The 21,404-nt window shown below is 36.8% G+C and overlaps 1 protein-coding gene and 1 long non-coding RNA gene across 4 annotated transcripts in view; one reads left to right on the forward strand and one right to left on the reverse strand.

Moving 5' to 3' along the window:
- Nucleotides 1-21,404, forward strand: part of MSR1 (macrophage scavenger receptor 1) — a 90,746-nt gene that overhangs the window by 11,208 nt on the left and 58,134 nt on the right. For all 3 annotated transcript variants that reach the window (XM_040490091.1, XM_040490089.1, XM_040490090.1), the window contains 4 exons: nt 4,088-4,194; nt 6,443-6,556; nt 12,536-12,948; nt 17,931-18,117. In XM_040490091.1, coding sequence (XP_040346025.1) covers nt 4,092-4,194; nt 6,443-6,556; nt 12,536-12,948; nt 17,931-18,117 — 817 coding nt within the window. In that variant the 5' untranslated portion in view covers nt 4,088-4,091. The remainder of the gene's footprint in view (nt 1-4,087; nt 4,195-6,442; nt 6,557-12,535; nt 12,949-17,930; nt 18,118-21,404) is intronic.
- Nucleotides 12,680-21,404, reverse strand: part of LOC121039741 (uncharacterized) — a 9,485-nt gene continuing 760 nt past the window's right edge. Inside the window, exon 2 of the long non-coding RNA XR_005794965.1 lies at nt 12,680-12,906. This is a non-coding gene — a long non-coding RNA (uncharacterized LOC121039741). The remainder of the gene's footprint in view (nt 12,907-21,404) is intronic.

A 21,404-nucleotide genomic window follows, 5' to 3' on the forward strand; every position in this document is an offset into this window, starting at 1 on the left:
TTACTTCTAAAGATTTTACTGTTCCATATTAATGCATAAGACTGTAGTGGTTGTGAATATTCTATACACATTGATCTTGGCATATTAGTGCTTTGCACAGTGCTTGATATAAAGACACAAAATAGGAATTGGTTGGACTGGCCTACATGAAGCGATAGGTATTTTGGAGGGAGGAGCGTGGGGAATAGGTATTTCTGCCTCAAGGTCATTGATTGAAGATATCCTAGAGGCACCTAGGGTGGCTCAGTCCATTAAGCGTCCAACTCGATTCCCTCATCCGGCTCACTGTGCTGAGGGTAGAGCCTGCTTGAGACCATCTCTCTCTCCTTCTGCCCCTCTCCCCTGCTCACTCATATTCTCTTTGTCTCAAAAAAAGAAAATAAATAAAAAAAGAAAATATCCTAATACCATCTTTTTTTTTGTTTGTTTTCATGGTGTAGCATCTAGCATTCTAGAGCCACTTAAAAAAAAAAAGTGGAATTTTTTTCTTTCTCCGAAAAAAGTCCTTTAAGCCTGTGGGTTCTAAATTACAAATTTAGTTGTAAGAACATGTGGCACTTCTAAACAGGTATATGGATAAAAATAATTCATCCTGCTTTATTGAGGGCAAACTTAGATCAGTAAATTATCATTCTGGACTTGCCACCTTCTTTCCTCTTTAATAAAATGTGTACGTTTTCTATAAGAGCATTTATATAGACATTAAGAGTTGTATATGTATACATAAACAGGGAATGATTTGAGAGATATCTATCTCCAGAAAGCAATTTGAGCAATCTGTGTTGTTGCTGAAGTTCATGAAGATGGTTTTTTTTTTTTTCATGAAAACAAATCTTCATTAAAGACATGTTAACAGATTGCTCACAGCAAATATTGCAGAGAGAAAGTTCCCGACCTTCTATCCACATTGGGGATTTATGTTGTTGAGCAGTTCTCCAAGACAAATTGGTATTTGGAAATGTTATAGGGAAAAAATTTTTGGAATTGTTTTGGGGGGGCAGGGAAGCAATAATATAAGGACTAGGAAACATTATTGACATGGAGAGAGTGGCAACCAGGGATGATAAACACCCTCTACAGCAAAGATGGTCTTTTGCAAAGAAGACTTGTCCCAGCCACAATGCTCATAATCCTCCCTTGAGAACCACAATGAGGTGTGGCCGTAGCTAGGTGCCTACTGGAGCTGACAAAATAAAATGGGTACTGCTAAGGAAAAGGGTAGGATGAATGGCAGTGTCTCAACAGCATGACTTAGTCACCCAGCCCTAAGATGTGGTTCATGTTCAAGAAACCTATCAAAAGGGTAGGAATGCAGGAAAAGAAGGAAGTGAGGGGAGAGAAAGAAAGGAAGGAAGAAAGAGAAGGAAGAGAATGAATCTGAATCATGGACACAACCCATTTTACTAGAAATTTCTCTGTTGAAAGAAGCACATCTATTTTAATTTATTTTGAGAGAGAGAATCCCAAGCAGGCTCCGCACTGTCAGTGCAGAGTCCAACGCGGGGCTTGAACCCACACTGTGAGATCATGACCTAAGCCGAAATCAAGATGACTGGCCACTCAAGTGACTGAGCCACCCAGGCACCCCCACCTCTTTAAAAAAAAAAAAATTAATGTTTATTTTTGAGAGCGAGAGAGGGAGCATGTGAGTGGGGGATGGGCAAAGGGAGAAGGAGACAGAAGATTCAAGCAGGCTCAGTGCTGTAGCTCACAACCTGATGTAGGGCTTGAACTCTCCAACCATGATATCAAGACTTGAGCTGAAATCACTTAACTGTCCGAGGCACCCAGGTGCCCCACAAGCATATCTTTGTGGTCTCAATAGCTCCAAACCTCCATCTTGTTTAAAAAACAAAACTAATATGTTTAAGTCTTCCACCTTACCAAAAAAAAAAAATCTAGACCATTCATTCAGCAAATATTTATTTATTCTTTCTTATAGGTTGCTATATGTTCTTGCTAATTCAATATTGAATGAAAACAGACATGGTCACCCCTCTTATGTAGCTCACTGTCTAAAGAGATATATCAGATTCAAGAGGTTTCATCTTTTTTTACAAAAATATTCCCATCTAGAAGACCAATATAAGAGATACTTCTTTTGCATTTAAGTGAAAATGAAGTTCTAGTACCACAAATATTAGGGCAAAAGCCATGGTCATGGCCAAGGACAAGGGGCCAGTAAGCAGCCTGACAGGACGAGATTTCTAGTTAAATGGCAGGGTATGTATAAATGTGTACTTTTTGAACTCATTCTTTATAAGCTGAGTTAAAAGATAAAAACCTTTGCTACATAGTCTCAAGTGCTTTGAACTATAGTTTTAAAATGAATTCAGCTAAGCTTTCTTGTCGTCTCAGGTTTTAAAAGTGTTTGTTTTGCTTGGCAAGTAAAGCTATCCTCCCAATCAAATAATAGAATAAATTAAAACCAGGGAAATAGCAGGAGAGGCTCCATCTGAATGATCCAGTTTGGGTTTCTATAATGGTCAATTTTCCTAGATAATTGTCTATTTCTTTTTCTTTGTCTCTGCCCTAATGAAAGAGGATCTAGGGCCTTCCCTTCCACCTGTGTACCCTTTGTCCCATGGCCAAACCATTTAAAGATGGTCCTTGGTCAAATCATCAGGGTTTACAGGAACTACAACCAATCCAGAGAATGATTCTTACACAAGGAGTGTCATTGCAAACTGCAAAATAAAGAATCGCCTGGGTAATCCTTAAAAATATATATTGACAGTGAAGTCACATCCTTACTTGCCAATCTCCCCAGAGCAGGATGAATGTTTGCGTGTGAATGATTACCCTCCATTTCCCAGACAGGAGATGAGTTTGGTGCCCCAGAGATGCCTGTGCACTCAGTTAAAACTTCAGCTGTACTAAATCCCTAACTCAGCATTACAGAAAATAAGAAATGATCAGAAGATGTTGACTTTATGCTAAATTTATCAATCAAGTGAACTGAACTGTTTCCAAGAAAAAGTCACGCAATTTTTTTTTTCCCCTGCAAAATGTTCTTCAGATGTGGTCCTCAGAATGGTGGCTGCAGCCTCATTCAAAAAACTGGTGGGAATTGCAAATTCTTTTTTTGTTTTAATTTTTTTAATGTTTATTTTTGAGAACACAAGTGGGGGAGGGGCAGAGAGCGAAGGAGACACAGAATCCGAAGCAGGCTCCAGACTCTGAGCTGTCAGCACAGAGCCTACCTGGGGCTCAAACTTATGAACTGTGAGATCCTGACCCGAGAAAGTCGGACTCTTAATGGACTGAGCCACCCAGGCCCCCCAGAATTGCAAATTCTTGTCCCCCACCTTAAATATCAGAATCTGTGGGGGTGAGGCCCATCAGTCAAGCCTCTCAAATGATTCTGATGCATCTTAAAGAGACATAGGCATAGATTGTGTTACAGAATATAAATGTGCTTAAGCTGAAAAGACACACTTGTGTTGTTACCAATCTATAACGAGGGAAGCCCTGAAAGAAAACAATAGAAAAATTCTGTTTTTTTCCTGTGGTTCCTACTCTAGTGACTAGACTTTGTCTCTGTAAAGTGATAAACAGATGTCTTGGCCCAAGAAAACCTGGCTCATGAAGCTCTGATAAAAGATCACTGGAAATACTTGCTATAAATCATTCATAACTCTTTGTTCTATCCAGAACCTCTAATAAAAGATCACAGGAAATATTTGCTACAAGTTTTGCACAACTATTAGCTCTAAGGGAATTTTTTTTTTCAGCTAAACAGTTGTTTTCTGTCACATGAGAAAAGTTGTTTTTTGTGTTTTGTTTTTAGGTAAGAAAGAAATGTCACTTCTCACTCTCGAAAAACACACATCTACAAACACAGATACACATCTGTCCATAGAACGATACATGAGTAGATTCCATGTAGGGTAGGTCTCTCTTTAATGTTAAAATTAAAACTTAGTAGGTACAGTATATTGCGGTGGATATGTAAATTTAAGTAATTAATGATACTTGTTTCCTTGCTAAAATTGAACTGTAAGTATAAATTTCAACCTGAGACATTCCGCCCAAGGGCCCTAGACATTTCATGGGTAACGAATGTCTTTTTCCACATGTCTGCTAGAAGTATGGAACCGTGGGATAGGTTTCCCGATCACCAGGATGATGCTGATAGCTGCTCAGAATCCGTGAAGTTCGATGCCCGCTCCATGACAGCCTTGCTTCCTCTGAGTGAGTAGAAGGGTGGGGTGCCCATGGAGGTTGTGTCCTTGTAGTTAATGACACTACGTAAAACTACAGCCCTGGGATTTACCTTACTTGTGCATGAGTGTTAACATAAGACTTATTGGATGAGTAGATCTTCTCTTCTTTTGAGACAGACTGGAAACTAAGCTTAGGTTCGAGTAAGGAAGCTTTGTCACAGGTTAAATTAGTCCACAGGTTGATGGAGTCCTCTGATTTCTCAGCCCCTGGACTAGGTCCTGGCAATGACAATACCCTTTGCACCATTAATTAATATTTGAAAATCAGGGGTGGTATATACTTGTATTAGTTTCCTAGGGCTGCTGTAACCAATCACCAGAAATGGGGTGGCTTAAAATAATACTTATTCTCTCATAGTTCTGAAGACCAGAAATCTGAAGTCAAGATGTCAGCAGGCCATGCTCCTTTCAAGGCTCTAGGGAATAATCCTTCCCCACCTCTTGCTAGCTTCTATTTGCTTCTGCCAATTCTTAGTGTTCCTTGCCTTATAACTGCATCATTCCGGTCTCTGCTTCCATCTTCATTCACTTGGTCTTCTTCCTGTGAATTGATGTGTCATTTTCCTGTAAGGACACCATTCATTGGCTAAGGGCCCACCTTACTCCAGTATGACCTCATCTTAACTTGATTATACCTGCAAAGACCCCATTTCCAAATAAGGTCACATTCACAGGCAACTAGTGTTAAGTCTTCAACAGTAACTTTTGTGGGGGAAACAAGTCGGTGCACAACAGTACTGCACCATTTTTGCACAGGTTACAAGAGCTCAAAAGAATCCATATTTGGCTAGATCTGGACAGGCTCTCTTAAGGCAGGAGGACAGAGTTGTGTATGATTCTGCTGAGCTTCAAAGGTTGAATACATTTCACCAAAAGGATTGGGTGAGTGAAAAGGATCCACAGAGAAATCTGAGTCACTGGAAGGAGCATATGCAAGTGACAACATCTATGAGTTCTTCTATAGACAAACCTGAAATACAGACCACAACCCCAAGGCGCGACGGATACCGCACCAACAGTGGATGGGAGAACATGGCACCCATGAGGCAAAAGGAAAAAGACCCTAGTGAAAGCTGTTAAAGGTAGAAACACAGAGAGATTGAGGAGGGAGGACAGAGGTATTGGAGACAGGAAAGACGACAGAAACTGGAGAGCTACTGAAAAGGCACAATGCAGAGGACTGATTGTAAATTGAACATAAGGGAGATGACTGGGTTTCAGGCTCATTCAACCTGACAAAGCGATCGCCCATCTTACCTGTATTGTGGGTTGTTCTTTTTCTTTTCCCTATGAAGAGATCTTTCTCTTCATAACTTTTTTTTTCTTATTTTTACTTTTAAAAATTTTCTCTAAGTTTCCTTTCAGTCTCTCATAGAACATTATCAAACAATAGCTAAACTTGAAAACAAAATATTTTTTATTGTGTAATGAAAACAGGGGCCTCAGGAAAGAATTTTTTAACAGACGTTTTATTCACTAATCAGAGAAAATGGCTTCATCTTCTAACATTCCCCTCTACATTGAGTTAACTTTTCCAAAGTTAGTATCCCACTATGTGAATCGCTGTTCCAAGTAAATGGATAATATAAAAATATTAATATTTTCTGAAACACCCAGAGGATCAGCTTCATCGATCCATTCCAAAGTTTAGTCAAAATGTGAATAGTTTTCTTTCTTTTTTTTTCTTTTTTAGTGTATTGAAATCAAGAGATCTCCAAATACCAAATTATTGAGATGAAATTGGAAAAGAAAATTTGCATAATTACCGTTGAAAACAGATGTCTTTTACCTGATTTAAACTCTGAAAAAAATGCATAATTATGTAATGACTTGAGAAATCTTATTTTTACCCAGAATCTATTCCCCAATGAACCAGAAGAATAGCATTTACGTTTGAGTATGTTGGTATCATTATTGAAATTTATCAACTAACTAGTGCCCCAATATGAGACAAGTACAAGTCGTGGAGGACACTAACTTTGTCATAGATATTTAGTTAATGGGAAGTAAATCAGATGTTCATAGTGATACCTGTATTGGCCTATCCGGTCGATGACTGTTCGTTTTGCTTCCTAGTAAATACACAACGACCTACTTTTGCGTTTCCCTTTCATTCCAACAGGCTTGGTAGTAATGATAGAATTGGAGGTTGCAAAATGTTAAGTAAATAAGAAGAGTAAGTTTTCTAACAGTAGGTTGGGCTTTTGTTGTTTTAGATCCTAAAAATGGTCCTACCCTACAAGAGAAACTGAAGTCTCTCAAAGCTGCACTGATTGCCCTTTATCTCCTTGTGTTTGTAGTTCTCGTGCCTATCATCGGAATAATGGCAGGTACAGTATTCTAGAGTTTTGAAACTCAACAACGCATCTAGTTCTTGTAGAAACAAAGGAAAGCATTCAGTCTTTCACATATGGGAGATTCATAAGGGAAACATCATATGACAAAGTATTCCTCAAATTCATAAATAAAAAGATTCTTCAAAGTTATTAAGTAAAAAATATGAAATAGAGAATGGAAGATTAAGGTAAAATATAGATAGGTAGAGAGGAGATGGGATGGATTAGACAGTTTGAAAAAATAGGTTATCCTCTGGAGTTTTATGCACTTCAAGCAGTGGGGGCACATATTTTATGATCAGTATTCCAGGTGCCAAGGTGAAGATATAAACAGGATCGTTTACATGAACAGTGCCTAGAACAAAACAACAACAAAACAAGCCAGTTCGAGTGAAAGCTCTTTTGTTCATAGCATTGGGAGGAGAAAGAAATATTCCTATAAGTCTTCAAAGGGAGTAGACCTTGTAAAATAATGGTCTACGCTTCAGTAAAATCTTTGTGGTTTATATGGTCACATGTTTCATAAGGCTATTATTTTAAATATTTCTAAAAATAACCTCATAGCATCCCTCAAACTACTTAGGAAGAATATTTTATAGGCACATGTTTCTTTGGCAAGTCTGACTTCAGTTGGGGATAGATTTGAGGGTTTCTACAGGGGTGGGTGGCCCGCTTATAACTGAGTCAGATCCGTAAAAATGACTCCCCTTGGTAGCCTTTTTGATGGATTTGATTGGCATTTGAACTTCTGTGCCTTGTGGCTGTCCTCATCTCTATGACTGGCAAAATGTCTGGATGTAGGCTCTAACAAGTGAGGAGTAAGATACATTTTTATATGCATACTACTCAGCTTAACAAGAAAGTGCTCCTAACACAAGGCCAAACCTTCTTGGCTAAGGGGTAACCTAAAGGAATATTCTAGGACAGAGCCAAAATTTGCTAAGAAATGATGATAAAACCACAACGGTTGTGACAGTAGCTGTCATTTGGGGGCATTTACTACATTCAACGCACAGATTATCTTAATACACCTTTACAATTATCCTTGAGCAGACATACCATTATTGTCGTTATCCACAGAAGGAAACTGAGACTGTTGAGTAGTAGAACTGGAGTTCTTATCCATGATTCTTGACTCCTAACCTCTTATGGTCTACTATCTCCCAGTATAATTAAATATTTAGAACAAAATGTGTCTGGCCAATTAAACACACACACACACAAACAGAACAGTCTCCATAATTTTAGCTGAGAAAATATTTCCACATGTAAAAATTAATTAATTCCTATTTTGGCCATTAAAAACAAATAAAAACAAAAACAACCACAAGAAACTAAACTGACCAATCAAGCCAACCACAGCCATCCACATAAAAGGACCTAATATAGTATGTCTGTCATTAAACAACTGACTTCCTGATGAATTTAGATTATCTGTATGTTGATCATGTATATGCTTGTTCACTTAAAATGCACAATTGAAAGGTGCTTCATTGCTTGGAATAATTAGCTATAAGCCAGTTAGAATTTGGGTAAATTTCATCACTTTTATACAAACCATGGCCTGCAGAGTCAACGGCAGGTAGTGCCACTTCTGCCTAACAGGCATGTGCAGAATGGATCCATGAAGTCTGGAGAGAATTCAGTATTCTAACCAAGTTCAAAATCTTTGGGCGGTTTGAAAATACTACCAAATTTCCACATTCATTGTTGGGTTGAAATGACTGATCTAAAGTACTTTTGTTTCCTAAAACTAAACAGGCACCTGTAGGATTGACAAGAAGTTAAAAATCTTCAAATCTCCTATGTTCACATTAGCATTCAAATTCACCAGAATTTGGACTAGATGTCACTATTTCTATCATACTTGAATAAACAATTGACAATCCATTTTCAACTTAAGTTACCGATCAGAATATTTTCCAAAAAATAAAAAACGCCCAAATGTAATACAGATCTCTACCTGAGACAAAATAATTACAAATAAGGGCAAAATATATTCCTAAAAGATAAAAATTACTCTGTTTTTGGCAAACAGGAATTGATGGATGAAATAAGATGTGCATAAAAACTCTTTTCAAATTGAAAATGTCTTACACAGTGGAAGATACTTTTAATGATAAAGTCTACTCCATATGCTATCATCTCTTAATGAAACTACCGGATCCCTGTCCTAGTACAATGAAGTAACATCTCTGGACAATAAAATACAATCTAGGATTAATGTATACATAATTGTTGCTGAAACACTGAAGATTCTTTAGTTCATAATAACACAAATTTTTGGCAGGAGAAGATATTAGCGACATGAAGGAGTAAATGTGATCTGTGAAATCAAATATCACTCTCTCCCTGGGGGTTTGCATAAGCCATAAAAGTTTGTCTCCTTTCAAATGTGAAACAGAAAAGTCACAAAATGCCATCTCCCCAGTGATAATGAAAGAAATGAACATTTGAAAATCTGAACTCTGACGTTCTTTACCTAGATTTATGATACAGAGTTAAACAGCTTTTTGAGAAGTTAGTTCGAAATTAGTTTTTATACAGGATTTGGGAAAACAAGCAGTGTTGTGTTTGTAAATCTATAAGCGAAATAAGCCTTTATTGTCAACTGTATATTGAGCTCAATGTCAGATAGAAACCCTTGGTCACATGATATTCTGTCAGCTCAAGTCTTCCTTTTCGGTACTGTGGGAAAGATTTGCTCTCTCCATATGAAATAGAAGTTATTTTCAGTGAGCGAAGAATTCCAGGGTTGAGCATTAGATCACTGCGCTGAGTAAAATAAAGTGCAGAAAGTACAATGCTCATTGCAACGCCCCACCTTCCCCCTGCCATGTTTTAATATTAAACGATATTAATTCCCCCATCGATACTTTCAGTATTGTACATACAGATACACAAGTCACAGATTTGGAATCCAAAATATTAATAACAAAAAAGCTCAAAGTTAACAAATGCTTGTTGTATGCCCAGAAATAGTGCTTCACCTCTATTAGCTCATTTAATTATGTGAACACTGACTGGTCGTGTCCTGTCACACAGGTAGTAAAATAGAAGCATTGACAGAGGATCTTGTCCAAGATCACGGATTAAAAAGAAAAGAGCAAGAGTTGCTAACCCAGGCCATTCTACTCCAGAAACTGGATTCTTAGCTGCTACCTAAAAAAGCAATAATCATCGTGAAATGAAAATTTTTAAGGGACGTCTTTGAAATAGTTTTGTAAAAATTGTTAGTTTGAGTCTCTATTATTACAGTCAAAATCCATTCCCGGTATTATCCTCCCAGAGTTGCTCAGACAATGCTTTATATGCAGCAGGTGCTTCATAAATAAACCAGAGAATTAAATGTATGAATGAGGCTGTCGGTCCAGAGCGTGCTCCCCACACTTAATGTAATAAATGCGATGAGATCCAACTAAAAAATACACTTTTTGTCCACTTTCTTGATAAATTAAGTATAAAATAACACACACTCTGTGGGATCTTGTCAAAATGTAGTGCAAGAGTTCATTCATTCAGATAAACTAATTTTGAAGAGAGCATAATGAGGAAAATATGTGCTTTTTAAAATTGGGATTGGGGCACTTGGGTAGCTCAGTGGGTTTAGCGTCTGACTCTTAATTTTAGCTCAGGTTGATCCCAGGGTTGTGGGATCGAGCCTGGTGTTGGGCTGCACACTAAGCATGGAGCGTGCTTCATTAAGATTTTCTCTCTCCCTCTGCCCCTGTCCCCACTTGTGCGTGCACGCTCTCTCTATTATATATATGTGTGTGTGTGTGTGTATATATATACACACACACACACACACACATGTGTGTGTGTATATATATATATATAGTTTTTAGAATTATATATAATACTTCTAAAAACTAACTTGGGATTTAATTGCATATATAGTTTCATGCTTATTCCTCATATGATAATAGTTACAAAAACAAACATTATCAAACAGCTTCTTTAACTAAAGCTAGTGAAGACAGTCTCTAAGATCATATCTTTCATGGATAAGGCACTTTAATTTGAAGAGAATTTTCATAGAGGCCATTTATATGCTATGAGATTTACATGCCTTATCTCACCCATCCTCCAACGCACTTAGAAGTAGTTACTACTTTTCAATCTTTGGGGAACTTAAGCAAGAAGAGAACTTTCCCAGAGTGCCTAAGCTAGTCATTGAGAAAAGGAGCTAGATTCTAGAATCAGGCAACTTGTTCCTGGGTAAATACCAGCCTCTCATTTGTTTAAGTACCCTTGAGCTTGGAGTGGAAATAATGATCTTTTATATGTTATCTCACTGAATTCTCAAAAATCTATAAGGGTGATCATATTGCCATATCATTTTTATTAAAAAAAAAAACTGGCAAAAACAAAACAAAAACAAAAACAAAGGGGGGGGGGGCCTGGGTGGCTCAGTCGGTTAAGCATCTGACTTCTGCTCCAGTCATGATCTCACGGTCCGTGAGTTCGAGCTTTGCATCGGGCTCTGTGCTGACAGCTCAGAGCCTGGAGCCTGTTTCGGATTCTGTGTGTGTCTCTCTCTCTGACCCCCCCTCCCCCCGTTCATGCTCTGTCTCTCTCTGTCTCAAAAATAAATAAACGTTAAAAAAAAGTTAAAAAAAAACAACTGGCATATCAGGTATAGCTATTTATGTAGATCTATTTTTAAACTATATGAGGTTACTCTTTTTATTGCTCAGTAATGGCCAAATATGAAAAATCAAATGTGTTCAAAATAACACAAAAGACTGATAGACATGTGCATAAAATAATATAGATAGATACAGAGGGAGATAGGGAAAAAAGTCTCACTGACAGGGATCAAATGATACTTAACATTTTCTTTATTATGTATAATTTTGTATTATTTTTGTCTGCAAAGCTAATGTTTATGCTTTTCATTATTTGAAACTATAAACATAGTGCTCTAGATCCTTTCAGAAGGACAATTAGCTTATTTAGAGAACATATGCCAATTTGGAAATCCATATCAGCGGCTCTGTATATCCCCCAAATACCATTTAGTAGATTCTTTTTTTTTTCTTTTTCAGGAAATGATTACTTAAAAGATTGTTTGTCAAAGTATTGGATCTCTTAGTAAAAACAGAACAAATGAAGTGTGGGGGAGTTGTTAAATAAATCTGGTAGTCCATTCAGAGAATATGGCGTAGGTATTAAAATTATTTTTGTAATAATTGTATACTAGTGAAAAAAGACAGATTTGGTATACACACACCAAAATGTTAGCACTTAACTGAGGATGGTGAGATTAGTGGTCGATTATTTTTCTTCATTACCTGTCTTTAAACTTTTTTCTGTCATGAGTATATATTTTATCATAGGTAAAGGGGAATCTTAAAAGAACAATATTTTTTAAAGTGAAAAAAATTATTTGCCCCATTTCCTGTTCCACCAATAATAAATGAGGCCTGTATAAACTGAAGATGACAATTCTCTGCCAGCTTAAGCGACTGGATGAGGAAGATGAGCCAAAAATTTGTTCATACAGTGGTTAACACTGATACTTCTACTTTTACTAGATAGTGTTTTTGTCACATCATTTATCTTCGTAACAGCTAATGTATTCAACATACTTGCTTCCGACGTGTTAAGCATTATCTCATTTTATCCTAACGTACCTTGAGGAATAGGATACAATGCACTTCACGATCTGTAGAATTTACTCTCACTGTCAAAGCCAAATGCGGTGGCTCGGAAGATGCATAGAAGCAGCAATTCAGAAAGAATGACTTGATCCTGGAATAAATTCTAAAGTAAAGTGGGAGAAGGAGAGTGTCTTCCTCTCGGCAATAGGTGTAGTGTGGTTCACACATTGTGTATTTAAAATAAACACCTGGTTTAGTTTGCATGGCCTTCAGAATGTTACAGTGGATTGGAACGATATGGAATGGAATGGTGTGTGCATTTAAGGCTACTGGTCATGACTTTGTTTATTTTTCCTTAAATATACAGTGCAAGTCCTGAAGTGGGAAATGAAGAATTGCACAGTTGGTTCAATTAATGCAAACGATATGTCTCAAAGTCTCGCAGGAAAAGCAAATGACAGTGAAGAAGAAATGAGATTTCGAGAAGCTGTAATGGAACAAATGAACAACATGGAGAAGAGAATCCAATTTATTTCAGATACAGAAGCCAATCTCATAGATTCAGAGCATTTCCAAAATTTTAGTCTGGTGACTGATCAAAGATTCAATGATGTTCTTCTCCAGCTGAGCACCTTGGTTTCCTCAGTTCAGGGACATGGAAACGCAATAGATGAAATCTCCAAGTCATTAATCAGTCTGAATATCACATTGCTTGACTTGCAGCTCAATATTCAAACACTGAATGGCAAAGTCCAAGAGAATACATTTAACCATCAAGAGGTAAGAGTTTTTGTATTAGAAGGTCACATGCCAGCACTGAATCCATCTAGATTCTATCTCCTCAGATAGTTCAAGAAAACACAATATGTAAGCCCTGCCTCAACGTCATCTGACTTACCCTGATTCCTCTGGTAATCCTACCAGATGATTTTACATGAATTTACCTAGTGTCTTCTCCAGATTCCCAACAGAGGGTGATTTTTTTCCATTGGATATAGACTCTCTTAAGGTGTTTTAATTTTATAAATCCTGTTATACTCTCTCTTGAGACTGTCTAAGCCAATTATAATTTTTAGGTGATCTTTGTAGCTACTCTGTGAGTTTTACAACAGACCCAAATTTCTTCATCATCAAAGAAATGGAAACATCATAGATATATACAACATCTAAATTTAAAATAGTCTATTTTGTCATTCCCAAGAAGTATACATACGTTTTAATGTGTAAAGATAACTATAATTAGAGTTGAATTTGGAATGATAGATAACAACATCTTTTTTTTTTTTAATTTTTTTTCAACGTTTATTTATTTTTGGGACAGAGAGAGACAGAGCATGAACAGGGGAGGGGCAGAGACAGAGGGAGACACAGAATCGGAAACAGGCTCCAGGCTCTGAGCCATCAGCCCAGAGCCCGACGCGGGGCTCGAACTCCCGGACCGCGAGATCGTGACCTGGCTGAAGTCGGACGCTTAACCGACTGCGCCACCCAGGCGCCCCTACAACATCTTATTTTTATCGTAGGATCAAAGACACAGGATAAGAGAACAAGACATGTTTAGATAGACCAGCTTGTCAGCAAAAGCTTTTATGCAAAGAGCCAGATGTAAACATTTTAGCCTTTGGGGACTCTAAGGTCTCTTTTCAACTATTCAACTTTGTCATTCCAGTGCAAAAGCAGCCATAGCCAATTTGCAGATAAACCAGGGAGGCTGTGGTCCAGTCAGTCACTCTTCACAAAAACAGACTTTGACCCTTGGATTGTAGTTTTCTCACCTCTTCTATGGGCTATTGTGTGGCCAACCTGCTGGATTACTTTGTATTGATGAGAAAGAAATTAAGCAAGCCCCTTATTTCAAATTGTGGGGGGCTTGTTGTGAAATAATTACAATTGCTCCATCCCATGAAAAATAAGTAGATGACTAAAATTTAACTACTCGTGAAAAAATGATCTTTACATCACAAAATATCTAGAACCTAAGGACATAATTAACGTGAAGCCTATAAAATTTCTACCCTTAGAGAAGCAATGTTGGCATCTTGGTAGTAGATTTTATTTGAATAGAACCCTTTTTGATTAGTGAAGTTGTTTTCTGTATAGATACAGTATTAACTGTAGTGATTTTTTAAAAAATGGATTATCACTTACAGAGTATCAGTAAGCCTCTAAAGTTGTAACATTAAATGAAGATCAACTAAAATATTGACTAGAGCATAGACGAAACAGTTTAAGGAAAAATAGCCTACATATTTATTTGTCAGGTACAATCACTCAGAACTTTTGAATTTCACATGATCCTGATCTTAAGGTGTCAGAAGACAATGGCCTAGTTATATAAATAGGAGGACTTTGTTGGTAAACCTCATGCCAATACCAGCCTTGATACTCGCTTTCTATTCCATATCATCTCTTCCAAAATCTCACTGCATTTCCCACACTGTTAATAAGTATGTAAGCATGTCAGCCACTTTGAAATATCAGTGACTTGGGATACAAAGGGGTAGAGATTCACTAAAAAGCAGCTGTCTACGGCGTAGATGAGTATGGGAGACGGATAAGTAAAATTTCAATGGTAAGAGTAATAACTGATTAATTTGGGGGAAAAGAGGAAAGGAGAAGGTATATTACTTTATGTAAAAACAGAAGAGCAGTGAGGTAGGCCCCCAGATTCAGTAGAGACTATAGAATATCTATGAATTCACATCAAGAGTGGAAACCAAATTGGAAACCATATGGAAGACAGTACAAACCCTGAGCTTATTTAAAGTGATAATCACTGGAAATGATCAAAATGTGATGATCAGTGAACTATTTGGGTTTGGATAGATTGCACTTAAGTTTTGGACTGGGTCCCATCATTAGAAACGAAGGTACAAGGGAATGGAGGGACTTCCAAAGCTATTTATTTTTTTAAGGCAGTAATCACTTGTAGAGATTTAGAAACTAGGTCACTACGAGCGTGTGTATGCACACGTGTGCTCACTGAAAACAATATTCAGCCTCTTATCCCATAGCTTAAACACTTTTACCATCTTTGAATCTTTAACCTAATTCAGGAATAAGTAAATTAAATGAATGCCCCAATCAGTAAATGTTGTTTGAGAGAAAGGCTTCCAAGCGATACCAGCATGATGCCTATCAAGGACAGACCAAACATCAATTTGAGGGGAAAAACACCAGCACAAAATAAGAGAGGTGGGAATTCATCATGTCCATTGTTCATAGAAAGGGCTGTAAGACTGCAAAATTAAATGCCAGTTTCCAGCAGGGCCACTGATGGTAGAGTCTGGAAGGTGTGTGTGGCTGCTGAATAGGCTTCTTTAAAAAAAAATAAAATGCACTTTCCGTCTTCCCCCTAGAAACAATTGCAAGTGAAATCTGGCTAATATGAGCACCATATGCAGTTTTCAGAAAAGGGAATAAAAAAAAAAACAAAAAAAACCCAACAACTTCAGCTTTGTGTGTGAAGAACGTGGGCAAGGAGTAACTTTTTGGTAGCAAAATCAGCTGCCAGTCCCCTGACCTCTGCTCCATGGACGTCTTTAACTACCTAACCAGCCTACAGCAATCTGTAGGCACCCAGATTAAGCTGGGCATGTTTTTATGTTGCTATGCTTTATGAACGTCCTTCTTCACTATTCTACTTTTATACATATTTTTCCAAATTTTATTTCTTTTATTTTACTATCGAAGCACGGTTGACATACAATACTGTGCAAGTTTCAGGTGTAGAGCAGAGTGATTTGACAACTCTATACGGTACTCAGTACTCACCATGAGAATGTAGTCACTGTCAGTCCCCATACATCATCACAGTGTTATTGACTATATTCCCTGTGCTGTACTTTTCATTATCATGACATACCATATTGCATGGGAAATGCCAAATAGTCAAGGAAGGAGGAGACACAGGGTAGAGACAACAAAGAATAGGGTTTTGGATGGGGGAAGGCAGAGTTAGAGCGGTACAATTTGATAAGCTTCTCTGCTTGAGTATAGTGCCACTGAAGAGACAAATCTAGATATCTGTTCATTTATCTCAAAGGCTTTACACCCTGACTGCCTTGACCCCCTCACCTCAACTTGTCAAGTCAAGACAAGTGTAATTTTCTCTTTGTACTAGGATTACAGAGCAGTGTGTCCCTGGTTGATTTCTATATGCCAGTGGGAAATGAGAATACATCAGCAGTTAAGTAGAGATTTCCTTAGAAAAGTATAGAGCATACCATGAAGACAGAGGATGCGACCAAATTAGAATGGGGAGACAGAAAATGTAGCCACAATGGACGAGAAAGGTTGCCGCATCAGAAACAAGGCCCAACACCCAAAGGAAAACCAAGCCAATGTCTTGAAAAGAGAAGTAATAAACATTGTGAAAAACTTTATGACTATATATTTAACCTCATCATAATTCAAAAACCGAATAAATAGAATGATGTATTATGTATTGACTCTTAACTCTGCAAACCTAAATATGTTGAAGGTACCCAGCATATTTGGGTTTAAAAGTAGATACTGATATATGATGAATAAGGTTTAAAAAATAGTGCCATATATTGGGGACACTGGCAGTATTGAACAAAAAGCTTAGCATTTAGTCCCTCTGATCAGACCTACTTTCAAGCAGCTGTCCTATAGAAGCACTTGTATAAATATGTTTAAAAAATATATATATATATGTATATATATATATATATATATAAAATTCATTACAACATTGCTTAAAGAAGTAAAAAGAGTATGCAGCTCAAAACTTGATCTCTAGGAATCTTGCATTATGAAAAATATATAAATATAATTCCACTAAATCATTGAAAATAGTCTCTGAATATTTTAATAGGTAAAAATCTTTAATATGTTATTGAGTGAAAAGTGAAAACATATTCTAAAATGTATGATATCATCTGTTCACAATCTATGTATGGACATATGTATATAAATACACACAATATATATATGTATTTGAAAACAAAATGATGTCTGAAATACATAAATAATAAACATTGAAAGTAAGATATTAAAATTCTAGTTGAGATTTTACTGAATATTTTTTTAATATATTAAAAAAAATTTTTTAATGTGTATTATTTTTGAGAGAGAGAGAGAGAGAGACCAAGCAGGGAAGGGGCAGAGAGAGAGGGAGGCACAGAATCCAAAGTAGGCTGCAGGCTCCGAGCTGTCAGCACAGAGCCCGATGCGGGGCTCAAACTCATAGACCGCGAGATCATGACCTGAGCTGTAGTCGGCCGTCCACTGACTGAGCCACCCAGGCACTCCGAGATTTTACTGAATATCAAAACCTATCTTGAATGTTCTTTATCACTGAGAATTGTAACATTAAACTTTATTATTGCTACAAAACAGTTTAATGTACAAATTCTGTCAAATTCATAGAATATGTAGGTACTCAAAGTACAGTACAAAGAAATTTCACTTCTGATAAAAATCATACAAGCTTTTGTTTCATTTTCAGCATTTTGACATGCATACATTTAGGAATCAAAGCATACCTTGGATATATTCAACTAATTTTGTGGGGACATAGGGTGTAAAAATTCAGCCATTCAGTTAAAAGAGGAAATGCTTCAAAGCCAAAAAATTACTGGCTTAGCACAGTTCTCTAATTTCTACATTCTTATTCCATAATGTTCTATAGTATTCTTGTTTAAAAAAAAAACACTTGACTTCCAGGGCTTCTTAAACTTACATATTGATAATTATGTATGTAATAAAAATTGTGGGTGCTTGCTTATGTTTCACAGGACGTGAGTAGATTAGAGGAGCGTGTGTACAATGCATCAGCAGAAATTATGTCTATGAAAGAAAAACAAGTGAATTTGGAACAGGAAATAAAAGGAGAAGTGAAACTACTGAATAATATCACTAATGATCTCAGACTGAAAGATTGGGAACACTCTCAGACATTGAAAAATATCACTTTAATTCAAGGTAAAATATTTTCTCATTCCTCCAGAAAATGATATATTAAAATGTACTGATATGTGCAGAGATTTGGTGTTTGAAATCTTATGGTATAAATTAGTTTTTGTACATATGTTTACTACAAATGTCCAGAGAAAGGAAGTTTGAGATCTCATCGAGACATGGTAAGATATCAGCATCTTGGTATTCTTTAAATGAAAATGTTAAAAAAAAAAAAAAAAAAGTCTTTAAGGTCTAATGAGTCATTATTCAAAATATCCCATATTAATGAAAATGAATACAAGTTTTCTGTAAGGCACCAAATTCTCTTCCTGTCCACAGATCAAACCTGTTAATTCTGTTTTTCAAAACTTCCAGATTCTTTTTTACTTCTTACCTGACTGTATTCTTAATTAGAAAGGCTTTTGAACTTGGCAAACGAACAATAAATTTGTCAATTTCTTCTTTCGTTCCTGTTGGTAAACCACAGTAAATTGAGTCTTACTGATTTTTAAATTAATATATACATACTATATATTTTTACTCTAAATTTTATTTCTTTTTAAAATATTTTCCCATATTTTACTTTGTGTTAGGTTTGTCTTCTATAAAGAACACTTTTTTTTTTTATTAAAGATTTTATTTGGGGGACACCCGGGTACCTCAGTTGGTTAAGCATCTGACTTCAGCTCAGGTCATGATCTTGTGGTTCTTGAGTGTGAGCCCGCCTACACTGGGCTCCCTGCTGTCATCACAGATCCTTGGTCTTCCTCTCTCTCTCTGCCTCTCCCCTGTTTGTGCACACACGCATAAGTGTGTGTGTGCACACACGCAAGCATGCTCGTTTTCTCTTCCCCTTTCTCAGATAAATAAACTTTAAAAAAAAAAAAAGAAAGATTTTATTTTTAAGTAATCCCTACACCCAAGTGGGGCTGGGATCGAGAGTTGGGCGCACTACCCACTGAGCCAGCCAGGAGCCCCAAGAACTCTTAAAAATATGCAATCTGGGGCGCCTGGGTGGCGCAGTTGGTTAAGCGTCCGACTTCAGCCAGGTCACGATCTTGCGGTCCGTGAGTTCGAGCCCCGCGTCGGGCTCTGGGCTGATGGCTCAGAGCCTGGAGCCGGTTTCCGATTCTGTGTCTCCCTCTCTCTCTGCCCCTTCCCCGTTCATGCTCTGTCTCTCTCTGTCCCAAAAATAAATAAACGTTGAAAAAAAAAATTAAAAAAAAATGCAATCTAACCTTTCTTTTTTTCACTGTATCTGTTTCTAACATGTTATTTTGTGCTGCTTTTGTCCAGTTCTATGGTCCCTTTGCTTTCCTTTCTTGTCTACTTTCGGATTGAGATTTTTCTCAATGAATTTTTCTTTCTGCAAAAGTCACCAAGAAGATTTTGGAGACTTTTTAATCTATTCCTATTTTATTGATAATTATTTTTGAGTTTTATATTAAAGTTTAAAGTTGATGTATAGCTTCATCTCAACCCTAAAGATCCAAAGAACTTAAAACACTGTATCTGATGACCCCTTTCCCTGGTTTCCTGCTGTTTTTGAGTATAGTTTATTTCTGTTTTATCCAGTTTAAAAAGAAAGTTAAGAATTTAGTCAGTATATACGTACAATATTTATTAAAATTTGCACATAAGTTGATTAACTTTCCCTTCTAAATGCACTTCAGACATCTCTTCTGGGATCATTTCCCTTCTTCCTAAAGTATATCTTTTGGAGGTTCATTAAGTGAAAGTCCAAATGGTGAGATCTTTGGATTTCATTTTCTCTATTTTGTCCTTGATGTTTAAAATTGTTCTACTACATACGTATACAACAGCTCTTCCTGTTATTTCTACCAGTATTTGGAAGATATTTCCCTGGCTTTTGGCTTTCTTTGCTGTGTTAAAAATGATTGCTCCGAATCTGCTCGTCATTCTTCTTGTCTTTATTACCTGCCGCTTCACTAATTGTGTTTCTTACATTGAGAATTGATTCGTATCACATTTGTTTTACTTCTCCTGTTTGTAAATTTAAGTCGATCACAAGTTCAGGAACGTTTTCAGCATCGGTCTCTTCCAATACTGCTTCTTCACAAACTTCTGTACTCTTTGTTCTGTGATTCTACCTCAATTCATGCTAGGTCCTCTTACTTGAGTCTGTTAAACTCTATTTTATGATTTTAACCTTTTTATTCTATTAGTAATTAACAGAAATCCATGAGGTTTTTATTACATAACACTAGGAAAAAATATTTTCAGTCTAATATACAAGTATTTACAGGGGAAAAAATTAAAGCAAGTCCCAGAAGACTATATATAGTATAATTTTTGTTTCTAATGCTCATAATTTAGCAAAAGTAAACCATGTGTATTTATAGCTGCATACATATGTAATGAGAATTGGTAGCTTTTAAAGTGCAGGAAAGTGGGAACCACAAAATTCAAGTTAAAGTTTAGGTCTGAAAAGAAACAAGATGAATGAGATTGGGAAGCACCCAAATAGGTACCTGTTTCCTGATTTATGACGTTGCAGAGTGTTCTCTTTATTATTGTGCTTTATAGCTGACTTACATAGAACACGTTGCTTCCATTCTTTAATCGTTACATTAGAAAAGCTGATAAAGAAAAGTTTGAATGAATCAACATTCCCTCTAACAGTTAGATAACTCCACTTTGGATTTCAAATCAATATCCAAAATTTTATAAATCCAGAACCAACCCCTTGATTCTCGAGCATCCCTCCCCATACACTCTGCCAGTCTGTTGAGTTCCTGGGCTTATGTGTCAGCTGTATCAGTATCTAACTAGTTACTCACCCCAAGATCTCAGAAGCTGTCTTTGATGTCTTTCTGTTGCTTCCTACGTGTGATCCATGTATGAGTCCTGTTAACTCTTGTTACATGCACTATTTCAAATAAAACCACGTCTCACTATCTCCTCTGTCACTATTATAATTCAAGCAACTATATTTGGCTGAGGCACTGCATCAGCTTCCTACTCATTCTTCCGATTCTACTTTTAATCCATCCTACATAACGTAGAGCAAAAGAGTGGTATAAGAAATTAGTAGATAGTTTAGGTCTCATGCTGAAACCCTCCAATATTTTTCCTATCAACTTAGAATAAATCTGAAATCCTCCTTGGTTTCACACCCACCTACTTATCTGCCCTCATTTTCCCACTTCCCCTCTGGTATTCTCTCTGTCTGGCTCGGAAATCTGGAAGAATGAAAGTGCTAAGTGTAAGTTAGCATAGTAACTTACATGGTAAGTAAGTTACATGGTAACATACATGGTAAGTAAGTTACATGGTAACTTACATGGTAA

The sequence above is a fragment of the Herpailurus yagouaroundi genome, unplaced genomic scaffold, assembly GCF_014898765.1.
Source record: "Herpailurus yagouaroundi ecotype Mexico unplaced genomic scaffold, PumYag 181, whole genome shotgun sequence".
In the NCBI taxonomy this organism is placed as follows: domain Eukaryota; kingdom Metazoa; phylum Chordata; class Mammalia; order Carnivora; family Felidae; genus Herpailurus; species Herpailurus yagouaroundi.